Here is an 18419-nt window from a genome sequence, read left to right as displayed (position 1 = left end):
AAACAGGATCCCGGGGACAAGGCTCCTGTCGGGGCGGGACTGAAACCCAACAAGGGTTTCATTATTGTATTGATGCCAGGGTTCTGAAATCACGACTGGGAATGAACAAAGCCAGTATCTGGCTTACTGTTTCTAGCTGCAGCGGTTCCTAGAGAGAGGCCAACAAGCCCTGATCCCAAGAAATGGGGGTGGGAGAGGGCAAAAAAAAAAAAGGTTGCTTGGGGAACCGGAGAACCTTGTGGGCAGGAGAAGGAGGAGGGATAATGGCAGTAGGGGGATGCAGGACACAGGAAAAAAAAAAAGGGAAAGAAATTGAAAAGCAGTAGAAGGTGAAGTGTGAAGGCCTCTAACAGTCCCAGGTCAGACAGCATGATTTCTCCATGATTACATGCCTGATTCTGGCAATTTATATCTCCGTCAAAACTCAAGTTCAAGCAAAGGAATAAAAATCACAAGTCATCCCAAATGTTGTCACATGGAAGTCTAAGTTTAGATTATTAGCCTTCATCAGAGTTAGATCTATCAACGCTACCACTTTATTTACATTGATCTATTTTTCCTGTCCTCCCACCCCGCAATTTTTTTGCCCTCAGCGTCCTTGAAAGAAGCCGTCACATTTTCACTTCAGAGACACAGAACTGATTTGGTTTTGGAAGAATCTCACAAGCGTTTCTGAACTGAGACAAGGTCATCTCAGGATCTCAGCCTGGCTCAGGAGATGGCGATGCGAGCTGCTGCCACAGCTACAACTCACATCGGTATTTTTCACCTTGTCGAAAAGATGGGACAAGCAATTTACTTTATTGCAGTAACTGATGCTATTCCGAAAAGCTCTTCCTGCCAGAACCAGCCATATTCCGTGAGGGTAACTGACACCTCATGAGAAACCTTTGGCTGTCAAAGTGGTGTAATTCTACTCCTATTGCAATCTCTGAAAGGATCAAAATTGACTTAAAAAAAAAAAAAAATTGTCTCCAATGCCAACCACACAGACTCTCCTAAAAGGTGTTACATACCCCAACTGATACCAAACCGGATCAAGCCCTTTCTTCTAAAAAAGCGACAGCAATTTAAAGCCTGCATTATGAGCTCACCAACTGTAGTTAATGCACAAAGCTTCTGAATTTATGCCAAGCGCATTTTGCTCCATTATCTCCTTTTTGGACAGGCCTCTCCACTCTCACAAAAGTATTCCTACTACAACCATCTACTCTTACATGCAACAGCCAATCTTCTGACGTGCCCACTAAAATCAAAACCCAGCAAGATAACATAAACCACAGCAGAATGCCCCGCCAACCTCATCCAGCACAGAACAAATCTGGCCTTCAGTAGCTGCTGCCACAGCTGCTCTTCCCCTTTTTTTTTTCCCCTTGGACATGGTAGAGAAGGCAGTAGCCAACGTTAGGGCAAGGCAGAGCCGAGCTCCGCTGCGCTTGATAATCCAGACTGTGTTGGCACCAGCTTGCCAAAGCCACAGACAGGCTTCCTCAAGCAAAGCATTTCTTCAGCTACACAGCAAGCAGAGGCATTCGCTGCTTTAATGCAGCTCAGGGTTGGCAGCTATTAAGGGAGGTACTAAGAGCCCACAGAAGGCCTCATTGGGAGCCTTCACATCGAGAAATCGGCGATAATCTATCCCAATTAATGGTTTACAAATAGATCTTGGGTTGTGGCTTTTGTTCTTTATTTCCCTGGGTGTCCTCTGGATACAGAGATTTACAGGAAATGGTAAAGTGCGAAAGAAATGTACGACTGCATCAGCACACTATGCAACCACGTATCACCTAACTGGGAGTAACAGGCAGCATGACAGGGAGCTTAGTAAAGTAATGGTAATTGTAGTTTGGCTATAGCCAAAACCAGCCCTGCTCCTGCTCACAAAAAGACCGAGGCTGCTCCTTCCATAATCCCATGAAACCGTTTGAACTCAGGGCATGTTAAGAAGGATTGTGGGGGAAGGAGGAATTAACAGCGTGAGAGTAAATTTAGTTCACAAGGGGGAAAAAAGCAGCTTTGAAGAAGAGATTTCTTTCAGATTCTTAATACACAACCTCAAAGTACAGGTCTTCAGTGAATCCATCCTTCTACCCTGTGGGCGGGGAATGAACGCGCTCTTTATACTCCTCAGAAAATGTTAATCCAACAAAAAAATCATTGTATTATAGCAACTTTGAGCACTGGAAATGCTGGAATTCAAACCCTGGAGACAGTGTGTGAACTGTATTCTTGGACTCAAAGATGCAGCAAGTATGTCAAGATGCAGTTTTATGTTTTCAGCATTCTTACATAAAAACTCCCCCACCCCATGAAAGCTTCCTTCCAAAAAATTCTGAATTTCAGAGCACCGCATCAGAGTTTTTTAACATTACAAAGAGTCAGCTCTTGGGAAGGGGTGCTTTGCTCTCTTCTGAGAAGAGCTTCTGACTTAACAGCCATCACACTAAGTGCTAATAGCAACACAGGAGTCATTAACGGACAAACACCCCTACTTACATCAGCAGGTGGTGAATCTCTGTGTTGTGGAAGAGGAACATAAAAAGAGAGTACTGGAGACAGTGTCCAGCTTTTCAATAGTCTGCAGGTCAGGGCTTGATAGCAAAAAGCCTTAAGAAGGAAGCAAAGGAGAACAATGCTAAGTGGTGAGGATGAGCCAACACCCAGGAAAGACGGGAGACCTGTGGTGAAGGACACCGTGGTTGCTCGAAGGACTGCATGGTCTGTGTCTCCCGCTGAAGGAACAGGATGTGCGGACACTTCATAAGAAGTAGCAACACCGGTATTTCGGTTTTGCACTTCCAGTTCCTACTCTCACAAGTTAACTGACCTGCCAACCCACACACCATCTGTTGCTATTTCTCTTATGCTACTCTCTTATAAATCATGTCTCACTTTTCCTCTAGTAGAAACAACAACTTTGAGATAACTGTATATGTTTTATAATTAGTCAGCTTCAATGAGCCACATTGTGGGAAAACATGAAGGCAGGGCTGTATCTGGGGGCTGAGATGATCTAGAAAGTTGTGTCACCTTCCCAGTAGGCATTGTGCTCTCCCTTTACATATTTCACATTTGGTGGTTTGATCCCACCGCCTCAGGGGAAGGGATCTCCAGCAGACAGAAGCCAGTAAGAGTTACCACAGTTCAGATCCTTTCAGAATTTGGCTATGACTTTTTGCTAAGCCCCAATCAACGTTGACTTCCTTTGCCTGTGACGTTCTTAGGGCTCGCTAGAACCAATATGACATGAGTTGTAACAGAAGGCATCTGGCCTGCTTTGCCTGCAAACCTGCAGCTGTGGAACTGACCCAACCTCCAGTGCAGCATTTAAGCCAGCCCGGGGAATCAACCCAAGTGGCTGGTGTACTTCTAAGATGACATCTCCCTCACCAAGTGAGATCTCTTTAGCATCACCACTGTGCAGTGACTCAGTTTTCCTTTTTTCCTTTAGGGCCCTCAGTCCTAGCCATCTGACCTGGCAACAATATTTATTTGTGCTAGATTTGCCGCTGACTAGCCACAGTCAGGTAATTAGAAAAGGACTCAGACTAAGGCAGAAACTAAGAGGCAAGTTCTATTACTTTTTTATCACTAAAATACAAGCATTTTTTAAAATAGAACCTTTTGAGATTTTTTTATCCCTTCCATGCTCACTTCTTGGCTTAACAACACAAGACAATCATCAATTATCAAAAGCCCTATTCTGAAAAAAGTTCAAAAAAAAAAAAAATCAAATATACAAACATGTCTATAATCTCAGCTACTTAACGCATCTGTTAATTTAGAGATATATATGACCATATATCCTTTCATATATTTGAAATACTCCATTGGTTTCATAATTTGTATCACCTAGACTTCCAATGCCATTAGCGTGAAAAGTGATTTTACAAAGAACTGCTCAAAATTCTTTAGGGTCACATTGGCTTTCCAGAAACCCTACCAAATTCCCAGTGTCAAAACAATTTGTCTCCCAGGTGCCTCATGAAAATGTTTGTATCACCCAAGTCTATTCTGCAGTACAACAAATTAACACATTCTGCCTTTTACAGCTTTAAAAATAAATAAATTTAAAAGCCTTTTTTTCCACTGTCAAAAGAAAAATTATTGATCTTCACCCCTAAAAAAAGTTCTCCTGCTAGACCTGCACTTCCCGATTCCCTTCTGCTTAAACTGGTAAGATCATCAAAACCCCTGATATTGTCTACAGTGCACATCTTCATAATAAATGGTTTCACACTAGGCTTTCATGATGGCTCCTTATCACTTTCTCACATAGCAAAAGGTAACAACTAGCTATAATGAAGCACAGAATTAGAGAAAAGACTGAGGAAATAAGAATACTATGATCTAATTGACCAATCATATACAGTGGGTAGCTTTTCTTCTGCAAATTTGATTCAAACACAAAATACATGAAACACCTGGGGCCCTACCATCGTCCCAAGCTGTTCTTGCACAAGGTGCAAAAAAATTTGTTTAGGTGCCCGAGATGCCAAAAGATGCCTAGGTGCTCCTGGGCACACTGAAACCACGCGTTTGCCTGATGGCTACCTCGGTTCCTTTCCCTCCTTGAAAGTATCTCCTGTGCTAGGCATGCTTACACCATGAAAGCTATTTGTGGCGATGAACTGAAAAAATACAAGTATTTAGAGAGAGAGTCCTGATCACTAAGACAATGTCCTGCTTACTAAGGATGTTCATCAGTCCCCATGCTGCCTCTACATTCCCAATCATTGGATCGAATGGTGAAACAACCCAGGAGCAGCATCCCCGGCCTCTGCCCTTCCCAAAGTTTGCCCTAAACAAGCTTTAGTGCACAAGTGCAAAAAAAAAAACCAAACCAAACCAAAAAAAACCCCACAAACCACCTTTTTCAGGCTCTGAGTCCTCATTTCCCAGAAATAACTGTCTGAGCTCCTGCCAGGAGACAGCATCTTAAGACACATTCCCCTCGCTGGCATTTCCTATTAGCTTAGGCACCGCAGCGTGCGACACGCTGTCTGTAGTGAATCCCAGACACGGCACTCCTTTTGCAGGCTGATTCAGCTCACTAATGTGACAGAAAATAATCCTACCAAAGGGAAAAAAAAAAGTTTCCTACTAAGATACTTAGATTTACTTGGCACAAGGTCAAACCAAGTATAGCAGAGAAGAAGGGGCTACATGGCAATGAACAGGAGGACAGCTGCAGGATGTCAGATCTTCTTCCCATTTGAACAGAAGCCAGTGTCACTGCCAGCAGCCTTGGTCCCAACCCCATGCTATCCCCAGGGCTCCTGCCTCTCTCGTCCCAGCTCCAGGTCCCACCACGCCATTTGCAAAGCCATTCAGCAGAAACTGTTCACTCTCTGCTGCCAGCTGAACTGATAACTCGCTCAGTTGTCCAAGTGAAGGAACTAGTATCTTACGATAACCTTAGATTCTGATTAACTGCTTCCAAACTGCAACGTGCTGCATGCGACGTACTGGGTTACATCAAAGATCCCCATAAAACAGAACCAGACCTCTGATACGGGCAACAGAGGATGCCCAGGGGAAGAAAAAAAAAACTGAGAAAAATACAAATACAGTTATCTTTCTCTGATATACCCTCCTAGCTTCCAGCAACTGGCAACGTAGACTTTCCAAATCAGAATTTATATATTGACATGACTGCAGTGACGGAGTTTTTGCCAGGACTTTGCCTAATTTGTTTTTAAAACCTTCCAGTCTTTGGCTTACACAAAATCCTCACAACAATTAGTTTCACAGTTTAACTGTGCATCATATCAGAAAAGAACTTCTCTTTATTAGCTATAAACCAAATAATTTCACTGTGTTACCAAGCACTTCCCGCATTATGAGAAACATGAGTAATCTTTCCAAACTCACCTTCCCCGCAGAATTCATAGTCTCACAGATCACCATATGCCTCCTTTACAGAAATTGCTTTTCTATGACGACCTAGACTGTTTATTCTTAGTTTTATTTAATCTATACTTCTAATTGCCTTTGGTGCTCTTTTCAAGCTTTTTTTTCATTCATTTACAACCTTTCTGAGCTGGTGGAGAAGAAGGAACCATATTATACATACCATATTACACAGTTATACAATGGTATAACTATGGTTCTTGCTTGTCTTCTTTCCCAATTGTCCCAAATACCGTTTGCCTTTTTGATCAATGCTGTTCAAAAATTTCCAAGAACTATCCACACTATCTCCAAAGATCTATTTTCTGCATGATATTAGCCAATTCAGCACCTCTGCTGAATATGTATAATAAGGATTTCCTTTTCTCCATGTTAGAAAATGCATTACTTTGCATTTTTCAAACTTGCATCTCATCTGCAATTTTATCATGGAGTCACGCAGATTTTTATCCCTTTCATCTTTCTTCAGCCACAGGGCTGGTTTGAGGGGACCGACTCCCAACTTATTTTCCCAGTCCTACACTGCCCTGTTCTTTCCACTTTCTTGACTTTATTTTTGAGTTGGATCAGCTTCCTGATCTGACTCACCTTGCAGAGCCACCTAAGCAAAGTTTGTCATACTGACAATACAACAGCTCAAACAGGCAGTCAGAGGTGGGGATAACAGGGTGTACAAGAATATCATCTTGCATGGCTGCCAAAGGTGAAACCATGGCTTCACTGACACTAGAATCATAGAATCTTTGGCTTGGAGGGGACCTTCAAAGGCCATCTAGTCCAACCACCCTACAATGAGCAGGGACATCCACTAGATCAGGTTGCTCAGAGCCCCGTCCAACCTGACCTGGAATGTTTGCAAGGATGGGTCATCCACCACCTCTCTGGGCAACCTGTGCCAGTGTCTCACCACTTTCATTGTGAAAAATGTCTTCTTTATATCTAGTCTGAATCTGCCCTCTTTTAGCTTAAAACCATTAACCCTTGTCCTGTTGCAACAGGCCCTGCTAAAAGTCTGTCCCCATCTTTCTTATAAGTCCCGTTTAAGTACTGGAAGGCTGCAACAGGGTCTCCCCAGAGCTTTCTCCATGTGAAGAGAATAATCATGAGACCCTCAACCATTTATTATTATCAGCACATGCTGTTACTTCAGTTTTTATCCCACGCTCAGCAGCACCACAGTCTTCATGGTGACTTCTCTCTATTTTAAACACTGACAATTTACTCTTACCTTTCATTTTCTCTCTTTTAAGTGATCATCAGTCCTGAAAAGCATCTTACCCTTACAAAAAGGATCTTTAGATTTCTTTATGCATTTTTGGCAAGAGACTTTATCAAAAGCATTCTGGAAATACAAATATAAGATATAGGTAAACCAGAACTTCTATATCCTCATACTCCTTCAGATCTTTAACAGCTCTACAGGATACACAAGATCTGACCTACCTCTGCAAAAAAAGCCCATTTCCCTTCCCTCAGTACAATATTTCTGCATGCAATTCTTCCACTGTAATGCCACCCAATTTCCCACCACAAAGTCATAATTTACGCTACAGTCTTGCACCTAATCAAACTCCTGCAAGCAAGCCCAGCTGCTAAAGGCACCAGTCCTTCTCTCCCGCTGTCCTCACCTGGGCATCTCCCCCTCCCTGCCACCCTCTCCCTGTGTCAGGGGCAAACTTTGCACCACCGACAGATGAAGTGGATCAGGAAACTAATCCATCTTAAAATAAATAATTCAGTATTTCCTTGATTAGTATCAACCAGGATCAGCTCCCTACTCAGGTCTGCTACAGAGTCATGCGACAGGCTGTAAAGGCACAGAGGGACCAGTGCAGCAGGAGGATTGAGTGGTTGGGGAAGGCTGAGCTGCTTCTTTTGACTACAGCACCAGTTTATGCTGGAATACTGTAAAGGTAAAATGACAACCTTATTGCTTAGATGTTCCCCAAATAGAAACATGTCTTTTAATTGGCATCACATTTTCTACCTTCCTCTGCCACTGAAGCTGATTTATATGATGATAGATTATACACCACTGTTAGGAGTTCAGCAATTTCATATCCAAGTTCCTTTAGAAGTCTTTGGGGAGAGTAACATCTGATCCCAGTGATTTGTTACTATTCATTTTATTGATTTATTCTAAACTTACTTCTACTGATGCACCAATTTGAGACAGCTTAGAGTCATGCTACATGAAGTAATGGTCCTGTGCGAGAACCTCCCCAGGTTCTCTCATGCCGAACACTGAGATAAACGATTATTTTAGGTTTTCCACTATTCTTACGCTGATGTTGCTCCATGCATGTTAACTCCGCTAAACTCTTATTCTTCTTCTATGAGTGTGGCAGTAATATACATTTAGCCCACTCAGTACACCAAGTTTTTCTAAGACTTTGGGGAAAAGCTTACAAAATCCCACAGATACATGACAGTCAGCATGTCATTCATTACAAAGGACTCGTAAGAGAGAGGGCTAGCAGGCAATTATTCTCCCCATCCTAAAAGCTGGAAGAGGCAGAGCTATATCTCTTTTTGGCAGCACCATTTAGCAGCTGACTATGATCAGCTCATGCAAGACAGTACCATTCTCCTAAAAGGTCACATACAGTTCCACAGAGGTTGCCATTACCTGACATCAAAGCAGTGTCATTGGTGCAAGTGTAGAAACAGAATGGATTAAACAAAAGTAACCCTTACCTACATAGCGCTTCTAGGACAAACAAACATGGTCTGAAGGCCCCTCCTAAATGCTACGTTATGATCCTAAAGCCGAAACTGCTTCTGTGTGACAAGGTAGAGGTCCCACTAATCCAAGGATCACGCACAGTCCCAGATAAGTTGACACAGCATGGTGCAAAGGTCATTACTCCTTTCTTTTCCTATTCCTAAGAAATCCAAACCATACTTACATCTTTCTGCATCTTTTTTGCTACATCGTGAAGATTTGTTCTCTTTTTCTGTCCCGTTATCCCTTCTCCAAGCCTTTCATCATTTGCCATCCTAACTTCTGTGATTGGCCTGTCTAACAAAACTATCATGCCTCTCCCCTTGCCACAGTCCCTTTCACCCAGCCCACTGAAAAGACCCACGTTGCTCCAGTCATACCATTCCTCATTTACATACTTTCTCCGGGTCTCCATTTCCCACTGCTTCTTCCTCTCAAAGACCTTCACAAATCAATCTCTTCTTCTCCCTACTCATTCCCTAAAATGAATCCCACAGTAGGGAGGCAAGAGACAGGTAGTGTCATCAAATGTGGTAAGGGAGATTATGTTCTGCATAAGCTGCCTGAGAGAGGTGGCCCAGTGGCCTGAAGGAAATGATCCAAGGGATCCAAGCAGGCCTGAAGAAGTATTGGTGGATGTGATGATCACTGTGGCATTCCAAGGACACTGCGAGGCAAGCTGGTATGTTTGAATAGAGATCAGTCAGAGGATACTCCAAAGACTAGATGAGGATAATATCCAGAGAAGGAAATGCTGCTAATGCCCAAGAAATAAAAGCTTTTGCAGAAGACAGTAATTTTGACGAAATGTTGTAGTCAATGGGAAGGGATTAGAGATCCCAAGATGCTAAATTTTGGCCTCTTAGAGATTACTTGTTCAAATACCCATCCTAGATGAGGATTAGCCCAGGAGGTATGCCTTGCATTTTCTGTCAGGATATTGACATATTTGAAGCGTCTCACTGTTCAATTCTTAAAACTTCAAACTGCCCGCTAAAGTATGTGCTCAGCAGACATCCCCCAGTGATTCCAACAACCTTACAGATGACTCAGAAAAGTTGTCCATTACAGAAATTTAAAATTTCCAGCCATGTCATGGTAGGAAACAAGAACAGTCTCCTTAGGGGTGGTACATTACAGGTTATAGTAACTCAGCAAGATGAAAACTTTCTCCCTTTGAGATGGAAGACTGGCAAGACTTCGTTACTGGCAAGCCCCAATTTAAGAAGATGCCACAAGAACTCACATGTACTCTTTGACAGTCATTAAACTATTATTAAACACCTAAGCTTAGTGCCTTGCAGACCTCAGGCTTTCAAGACATCCTTGCCTACAGAAGTCATCTGAGCAATAGACTAGTCTACCCATGCACGTTGCGATATCCCTTTTACTGTCCTCAGTTCCTGTAACAGCGTTCAGCCACATCACAGACACTGGGACATTTCTGCAGGTTGGGTAAGAAAAGGCGTCCCTTCCTGTTTTTTATAAAAGAGGATGCCGCAGCAGAGCACTTAAGGTATCTTGCTACAGGTTTAGCAGCAGCTGAAGGCAGCCTTGAGGCCTGGGCTAGACCCCAGTTAAGTTTATTCCAGCCCAGCCCCAAAGCTTCCCTTTACTCTCCCAACTGCAAGTGGTACCTGCTGACTTGGGCTAGAAAATGGAGGACAGCTGGGAGCTATCATGGCGCATGATTCAGCCATGTCAGTGTTTATAAAAAGCGGTGCCCCATGATCATGCTAGCCCCAGGAAATAGTGGAATTTTTTTTTTTAATGACCACAGAGGATTGCAGTTATGATCTGTTATACAAAGGGCTGGAATGAAAACATCCAAAGCATCCCTCCTTGGGAAGCAGCACAAAGGGTCAACAGAACAACAGCCCCCTGCACACCAGTGTATGTAAGAACAACTCTTCCTCATGTTCTCTATAGATACAAATAAGCAAACCGGGTTGGGGGCTGCAGGGAAAACAGGAGGTCAAGGAAGTCATCCTGGAACTGGCAAACTGACAGCAGGAGCAGCAGCTGGGTACAACATCGTCCTTTTATGTTCTGCAAAGCTACGCCTGCTAAAACACAAGCCTGTGGGACTCTTCAACTCAACTGTCCTCTGAGACGGGACAGACGGGAGCTACAAAAAATACCTACAAAGAACAGCAAATCGAAGCACACAAACGGCAGAAGGATGCCTTCAGGTGCACACACAAAGATGTACATATGTACAGCCAGTATCCCACACTTCCTCATGCCAAATGCCACTGAGTCGGCAAATCAGACTCATCAAAACCATTACAGGGGCATCTGCCACAAAAAAACTACTGGGAAACATAACTCCCAAAGTCTTTCATTTTTATGAAGTTCTATATTACCAGATTAAAAAAGTCAGAAGAAAACAGCATATGAGGAACTACCCTTGAGGAAGTGGAAGACTGCTGGTCAAGGTTTAGCACACTTCTTTGTGCTGGCAAAAAAACTGAAGCCACAGCTACTTTGTTCTGACCCTAGGATCCAGTTAACCCTGGCTACAGGGCACAGCTAATTGTTTCTTTCTAAAAGGAGGTGGGATAAGGCAGAAGAGGAGGGGGGAAGCCAATCAACCTTTAAATACATTGCCATCTGCTAACAACCAGGCAAGTAGTGGTTTAGCATTTGTTTTAAGGGCAGTTTACCAGCCCCTCTCTATAACAATAAGAACAGGTATGAACAGCCTCCCGGTGATAGGAGAGGAAGCAAAGAGAAAAGAAAGAAAAGGTAGTACACGTGAGGATGTGTACAGCACCTAATGCTTTACGTAAGGTGTGCTTTGTACGTACAAACACTAAAATATAATGCATATCACCAGTGAAAACGTCGTTGTTTTCCAGCAAGATTATAAGCTCATTAAAAAAAGACGAAGCGGACTATAAAGGTGGGCAGCTAATGTCCCTCAATCTGCATATGACAAACGTTAATGGGGAAACTTATTCTGGGTCTAACATTTGACCTTAAAGGGCCAACGAAGGACCCTCACTACACTGCCTAAGAGCTGGCTCAAGTAAATTACACCCAGAACTAGTCTGAGGGCATCTGTGGAAGGAAAACAATCACAGCCTCTCTCTGCACTAAATATTAATGTCTAGGCAGACAAAAGCAGCACTAGGAATACCATAATAATATCACCAGCAGACACTCTATATGCTTCTTCAGGGCATTCACGCATCAGCACTAGGAATATGCCTATTGTCCCACATTAAACTAATGAGTTGTTCCGATAACCCAATCCTGGTGTTCCCCTGGGAATCGCAGATGTTATTTATATTTTCAGTCACTTAAAAGGATTAAAGTGTGTTTATTCTCAGTAATCTCATTTGTCGAGAGAGAAAAGATATATATAGGCAGCAGGAGTATGCGTTTTAACCCTATTGGGAACGATCAAATGCACAGCTCTGCTTCCAGCCAGCTGCCGTCCTCAGCTCTTCAGTATTCGGGACCTCCGAAAGTCACCAGCCCGGCCAGTGCCATTAAAACTATCTATGAATCGCAGGTTGCACGTCACTTCTGATAAACTACCCCAGGAGCTCGTGGTGACAGCAAGCTGCGCACAGAGCCGAGAGATCCAGCTGAAATTAAACTGCATGTCAAGTAGCCCGATCAATATAATAATTGCCCTAGGCTGGAACAAATTACAAGCTCTGGTTGAAGACACACAGCGTCAGGCTGTGTCCCGGGTTATAAGGGGAGTTTATAAGCCGCGCTTATGACACAGAAGATGTACCAAAGTACCGGCGCGGTGGCAAAACGCGTACTTAGCCAGGAGGCTGAAGTGCGCAGCCAATACCGTCACCCGCACAGCCACCGCGCTGCCCAGGAGCCGGGGCAGCCTCCGCCGGGAGCGCGGCGGGCTCCGCGCACGCCGCAGCCTGCGCTGCCCAGGCGGCCGCCGCAGCCAAAGCCGCGCGGGGAAGAGGCTCAAGTTGCCGCCAAGTACGCGGCTCCGCCGACCGCTGGCGGTCCTGCCCCGGGGCTGGGAGCCCCGCTTTGCCGCCCCTCGACTGCCGCACGCTCACGGCGTCCTCCCGGGTGGAATATCAAGCTAGCGGCCAGCTTTCGGGCACCGGGAGCCACCCCTGAGCCGCCCCGCTCTGCCGCCTCCGGGACCCTCTCCCCCATTCCCGCCCAGGGCCGGGGACAGACGCTTCCCCGGCCGCCGCCGCCTCCCCGCCGGGCCCGCTCCTTACCCGTCTCTTTGTCCTGGGCGGCTTCCAGGTGCAGGTCGCTGAGGAGATGCTCCAAAATCTTCTCCGGCGTCCCCGACACCACCACGTATCTGTCGGAAAGCAGAGAGTCCCCGGAGTCATCCTCGGTGGAGGACTGCGAGCGGCTGCTCCACTCGTCCTCCTCATCCTCCTCGTCGATGTACTTGAAGTAAGGCACGTCGAAGGTGGGCAGCGGCCGCTCCCCGCCGCGGCCCGCCAGCGCCTCAGGCACCCGCACCCCGCCGCTGCCCATGGCGGCCCGCTCCCCCTAGGCGCTCCCCCCGGCGGCCATCGCCCTGCCGCGGGCCGCCGCCCCCGCCCCGCCCGCCGCCGCGCCCGGCCCGGCCGGCCCAGCCCCGCGCTCCCGGAGCCTCGGAAGCCTTACCTCCCGCGCCGCTCGGGGGCCGGGCTGCGTGACCACACCTTCCGCAGCACCAGCGCTGCGCCGGCCTCCTCCCGCGCCCGGTCGCCGCCGCCGCCTCCATCGTCCACCTTCCGTGCGCCGAAGAGGGGGGAGAGGGACAGAGAGAGCGCGGTCAGTGCCCGCCGCCGGGGGTCTACACGGAGAGGGGGGCTCTTGGCACCGCGGGGCAGAGCCAGGGGACGGGCTCCCCTTTGTGAGCGGCGCTGGCATCGTGCTAATGCGGGCGTGGGGGGAGGTTGCGGGTTTCCGTGTCCCCGAGGTGATGGCTGCTTTAATTTCCAGCCGGTCAAATAAAGCAGGGACAGGAGGCAACAGTCAGAAACCGGCAGGCGCTCCCGAGCTCCAGTGATACACCGGCAGAATACACCTTCCGTAACGCTTCTCTCCCGTTCTCCAACAAAGGCAGTGAAAGCAGTGGGACAGGCACGCAACATACAGTCCTGAGCATCTCTCAAAATACTCTGTGTACAAATCTCCCTCCTTTTCAACAACTTTTTAACTTGGGAAACAAACACCCCCACAGAAAGTTAAGGCCAGTGAATCTCGGCTAAGCTGCGATTTGGACACTAACTTTCTCCCTCTTGGCTCCCTTAAAGGGAAGGGAGCTGCACAATCGTCCATTTCTGCACACGCAGCCCTCGTCCCCGGAGCAGCCAAAGCCAGCTGACTCTGCAGCGCAGGAGGTGAGGATTTGCTGCTGACTGAGCAGGGCCCATTGAAACAGGGAGACTGCCGAAAAGCTGCTCGCAGCCCCCCTGCCAGATCCTCCTGGAGGATTGGGTCACAGGAGCGTGAGCGACACAGCAGAGGCAGCTGTTTCAACAGCAGTACATCCAGCGGTTGCTGTTCCTCTAATTCTGACCTGGTTGTGTTACATCGTTCAGTATGTCAAACACATGTATGAAGGCAATACATGTACTACTCAAAGGAGAAAAAACAGCGTTTGTGCATCAAGTGCACAGCAAGCAGCAGTGACAAAGACTTCAGGTGGGCTAAAAATTGCTGAGGAACAGATCTCAGCAAAAGAAGGGAGAGAAACCACTTTAGAATCCCTCTATTATTTTATTCCTGTGCGTCTGATTGCTGCATGCCCAAATATGCAGCCCCTGCCCTGAAGAAGTTTTCTTTATCAGTAAACAACATGTAGAATTGATCTATGAAATTTCTGCAAGGTCAGACATACAGGTACTGAGCCAATTAATGTCAGATATTCAGTGTAACGCTCCCAGGGGACATAACTGAGCAGCCGCGTTACAGGAATACTGATGCATAATTGTAATCTTCCATTTCACCGGCCATGGTTTTTTGTTGCCTACATACTTGAAAAGCTGCAATGAAAGAAGCAGCAAAAGAGAAAGAGAGGAAGAACAAGAAACAGGTGCAGCATTAAAGCAATTCAGTAACAGGGAGGTTTACCCAAACAAATAAATCTCTCCATTTCTCTGTCTGTTCTCTGGCATCCTCTAAAATAGCCCCAATCCTCATTTCCCTGTGCTCACTGAGATGCCAAACTGCAGCACATATGGGGCATATATGTGACGTATGGTGCTGTATTTGTACAAACTATCTATTTCCACAGATATGGGAATGGATTTTAAGCATACACATTACATACATGAGCAGCTGGCAGCAAGTCAACAGGGAGCACTGGGAGGGGGAAAGTGCTCTCGTACTGAGGGGACATTAACAATGGTTGTTCTGGAAGACAGTGTTCCCGCTTCAGCATCTCACCAAGCAGAAACATTTTCAAAAAACCTTTTGGGTAACTGTACACAAATTTAACTGCATACAGTGTCTCAGTGGTGAGATTTTCATAAGGCTTTTCCTCTTGTCCTTGCCTGTTTTATCAATTTCAAGGAAGAGAAAAATCAATCTGTTTTATCAGGAAAGACAAAAATTGTGCAAAACCAAGGCCAATCAGGTTCAATTTGGATTTTCATTACCTATGATAATTATTTCCCAAAAAAGAGGAGAGATAGAGAGTTTCTTTATTTGGCTATCTTCTATTAAAGACAATTTCACTTTAAGGGAAGAATTATTATTATTTAATTAAAATCCCACTTATGCATGATGTATTTTTGTGTTCAGTCAGACCCTTTAATCATACCACAAGCAACAACAACTAACCTGAACAAAGCAAAACACGAAGACAAGTCCTATGTATTTTCCCAATTTTTACAAGTTCTGATTCCACTACAGATACTATTCTAAAATGACATCAAGGCACGCTTCATTTATCGGAGTCTTGAATGGTCCGTGAAATAATTAATTCTCGCTGGAAGGAAACCGGGCTGCTCTCCGCATGCTCCATCTAAATCCAGTGGCAGATGAGGAGGAGGATGCAAGGGGCCCCCAAGTGCCAGCAGCATGTACTGAAGAGCAAGGCAGCACCCTAACTGAGTCCCTAAAAGTCAGCAGACTGATTCAAGAGACGTTCACATCATGCCACCGATTAACAGCGAAGACCCCCAGCACTTTTTCAGACCTTTACGCAGCCCTTGCTTAAGCAACCTGCACCGACCACGCAGCAGCACAGCCGCTCGGCGTTACCACCTCTCTCATTTTATGGCCGGGCAGATGATTGGGGCAGAGAGGCTACTGCTGCACATCAACAGCGGAATCCCAGTTCAAACTCCGGTGACGCTACACTGGCACCTCAGCTTTCGGCCCCCCATGCTGCCTATTTGACAGTTTCAGCGCTGAGGGTGGGAAATGACTCCCAGCAGCCTGGGTCAGAATAGGTTTGGACGCGTGCTTTCGCAGCAGTGGGACAGGAGCGGGTAGAGCCCCAGAGATGCCGCAGAGGTTAATCGCTGTCGCGCTTCGCAGGTGGCCCTTCAGCGAGTCAACTTCTGCAGACTCGCCCTGTCTCAGTTGTCCCTTCAAACTGCATCCTGCTTGGATGTTATAATCAACCCCCGGTGCACTTTACCCACACTGGGAAATTTAGCTAGTGTCCATGAAGCCCTGTGTGTGTCAACCATTATATTTCACATTTATTACAGCTTTTAATTAATCATCTCTTGATAGCTAAGCACAGCACTATCGACCTCAACGTCACTCCCCAGTAGGAGTTTCAAGTAAACAGTAAGGCCCTTAGGACTCAGCGGATCTTCCAACTAGTATTATAGTTAGTTTTCCACTCCTCTCATCCATCTTCCTAATACTGTGATAAGCCATTTATCTCCTGGGTAATATATTTTAACAGCAGACAAGTGCTACCTTTATTTTCAGCATGAAAGGAACCCTGGGGTGGTATAAATATTTATATGCTATAGGAATGGAACAGCTGGAAGTCCTTGCTTAGCAGGCCTTAACTTGTGCAGGTTACGCTTTGCATGAGTAGGAATATGACCTTCTGAATTACCAGTGGGGCAGAAGAAGGGAAGGTTCGTATAGTAGTGTTGAAAACAGCTACCGTGTGCCAGCTTACTTACGGAAGACATTAGGTTTCTGGGTTATTTGCCATTGACAGGGAAGAACTCAATCTCTGGCCAAAGCAACCAGTAACTCTGGTATCAGTCAGGGATATTTCTGTGTCCCTTGAATTCCTGAGTTTGGCCTTTTAATGAATTAAAAGCAAAACCAACACCCAGAATGTGCTGCCTCCCCTCTTCCTAAGAGAAACATCCACTGCTAGATACAGCGCTGAAAAGCTGCTCTACTTTCTGACAACTTTCTAACAGAAAAAACCCAGTAAGCTCTACAATGTACGCAGTATATTCAGAAGCCTGCTCCACTGAAAAGAAATTGCCTTTTCACATCATTCCTCCACGGGACAGGACACCTGTGCCAAGATTTGTTTATCTTACCCATTACTGAAGTGCTTGTTTGGTTGAAACACCGCTAACTAGCAATGCAAACAGGCACTTCCCAATGACAGAATTTTTCTTCAGTATCCTTCCACCTGCTTTTTTAAAAAAGGGACCAGACACAGAGCTGCCCTGGCAAACCCCAGACCCAGAGAGACTCCCACACTGTTGGTTCCAGTTGGTAATAAGTAATACAGCACTCAAGAGATAACCTGACTAAGCTTAATGGAGCATGGAAAATCCAGTCTGCAGACAGATTTTCCTGTTGCCAAACAACTGAGCAAAGGCAAAGTGGATCTTCAGGCAACATGCAAGAACGCAAACTTTACACAAGCTATCTGCTTCAAAATCACATTCAGTAACAAAGAAATTGCCTCCTCTAGGAGTTATGGAGGGCAGGAACATTTTGTTTTCATAGCATAATTCGGTAAAACTGACTCAACGTAATCAGGTAATGCCGATCACCTCTGCTTCTATGTCTTTTGATGCTGGTGCAAGGGCATGCCCTTGAGAGATACGGGAAAAGGCATACGTGAAGAATTCCTGGAGCTGTTTATGTTCTGAAGAGGAGATTGTGTCCTCCCCAAATGAATCAATGCAGCTTCCCTGCACACACATGAATATTTCTGTGTAAGAAGTGTGAAATACAAGAATGGAGGCCGGAAGGGGGCTCAGAAGCACATGTGTAAACAGCCTTCCACTGCAGTGCAGGGAAGGTGCTCAAATAGGTGACAGCGCCGGACAAAAGCCACAAAATAACAAGATCCTCATTTCAAAAGACCGATTCTTTTCCTTTTTGCTTGGATGTTATAATCAAACCCTGACTCCTATTACCTATGGAGGGGATGCCCTGCAGAGGGACCTGGACAAGCTCGAGGAATGGGCCCATGTGAACCTCATGAGGTTCAACAAGGCCAAGTGCAGGGTCCTGCACCTGGGTCAGGGCAACCCCTTGGTATCAGTACAGGCTGGGGGTGTGAAGGGATTGAGAGCAGCCCTGTTGAGAAGGACTTGGGGGTACTGGTGAATGAAAAGCTGAGCCGAATGTGCACTTGTAGCCCAGAAGGCCAACCGTAACCTGGGCTGCATCCAAAGCAGCGTGGCCAGCAGGTCAAGGGAGGTGATTCTGCCCCTCTACTCCACTCTGGTGAGACCCCACCTGTAGACTTGCATCCAGCTCTGCAGCCCCAGGAAAGACATGGACCTGTTGGAGCAGATCCAGAGGAGGGCCACAGAAATGATCAGAGGGATGGAGCACCTCTCCCATGAAGAAAAGCTGAGAGGACTGGGGTTTTTCAGTCTGGAGAAGAGAA

At 46.0% G+C, this 18419-nt stretch overlaps 1 protein-coding gene across 1 annotated transcript in view; it reads right to left on the bottom strand.

The window, feature by feature from the left end:
• Positions 1-18419, bottom strand: part of RAPGEF5 (Rap guanine nucleotide exchange factor 5) — a gene marked incomplete at its 3' end in the record, with an annotated part of 161230 nt that overhangs the window by 51845 nt on the left and 90966 nt on the right. The window contains exons 10-11 of the mRNA XM_082015389.1: positions 13256-13362; positions 12853-12941 (exon numbers count right to left, since the gene is read on the bottom strand). Coding sequence (XP_081871515.1) covers positions 12853-12941; positions 13256-13362 — 196 coding nt within the window. The remainder of the gene's footprint in view (positions 1-12852; positions 12942-13255; positions 13363-18419) is intronic.

Source organism: Phaethon aethereus (genome assembly GCF_964289735.1).
Source record: "Phaethon aethereus genome assembly, chromosome: 2".
NCBI lineage: Eukaryota > Metazoa > Chordata > Aves > Phaethontiformes > Phaethontidae > Phaethon > Phaethon aethereus.
This window is presented reverse-complemented; position numbering and strand designations above follow the sequence as displayed.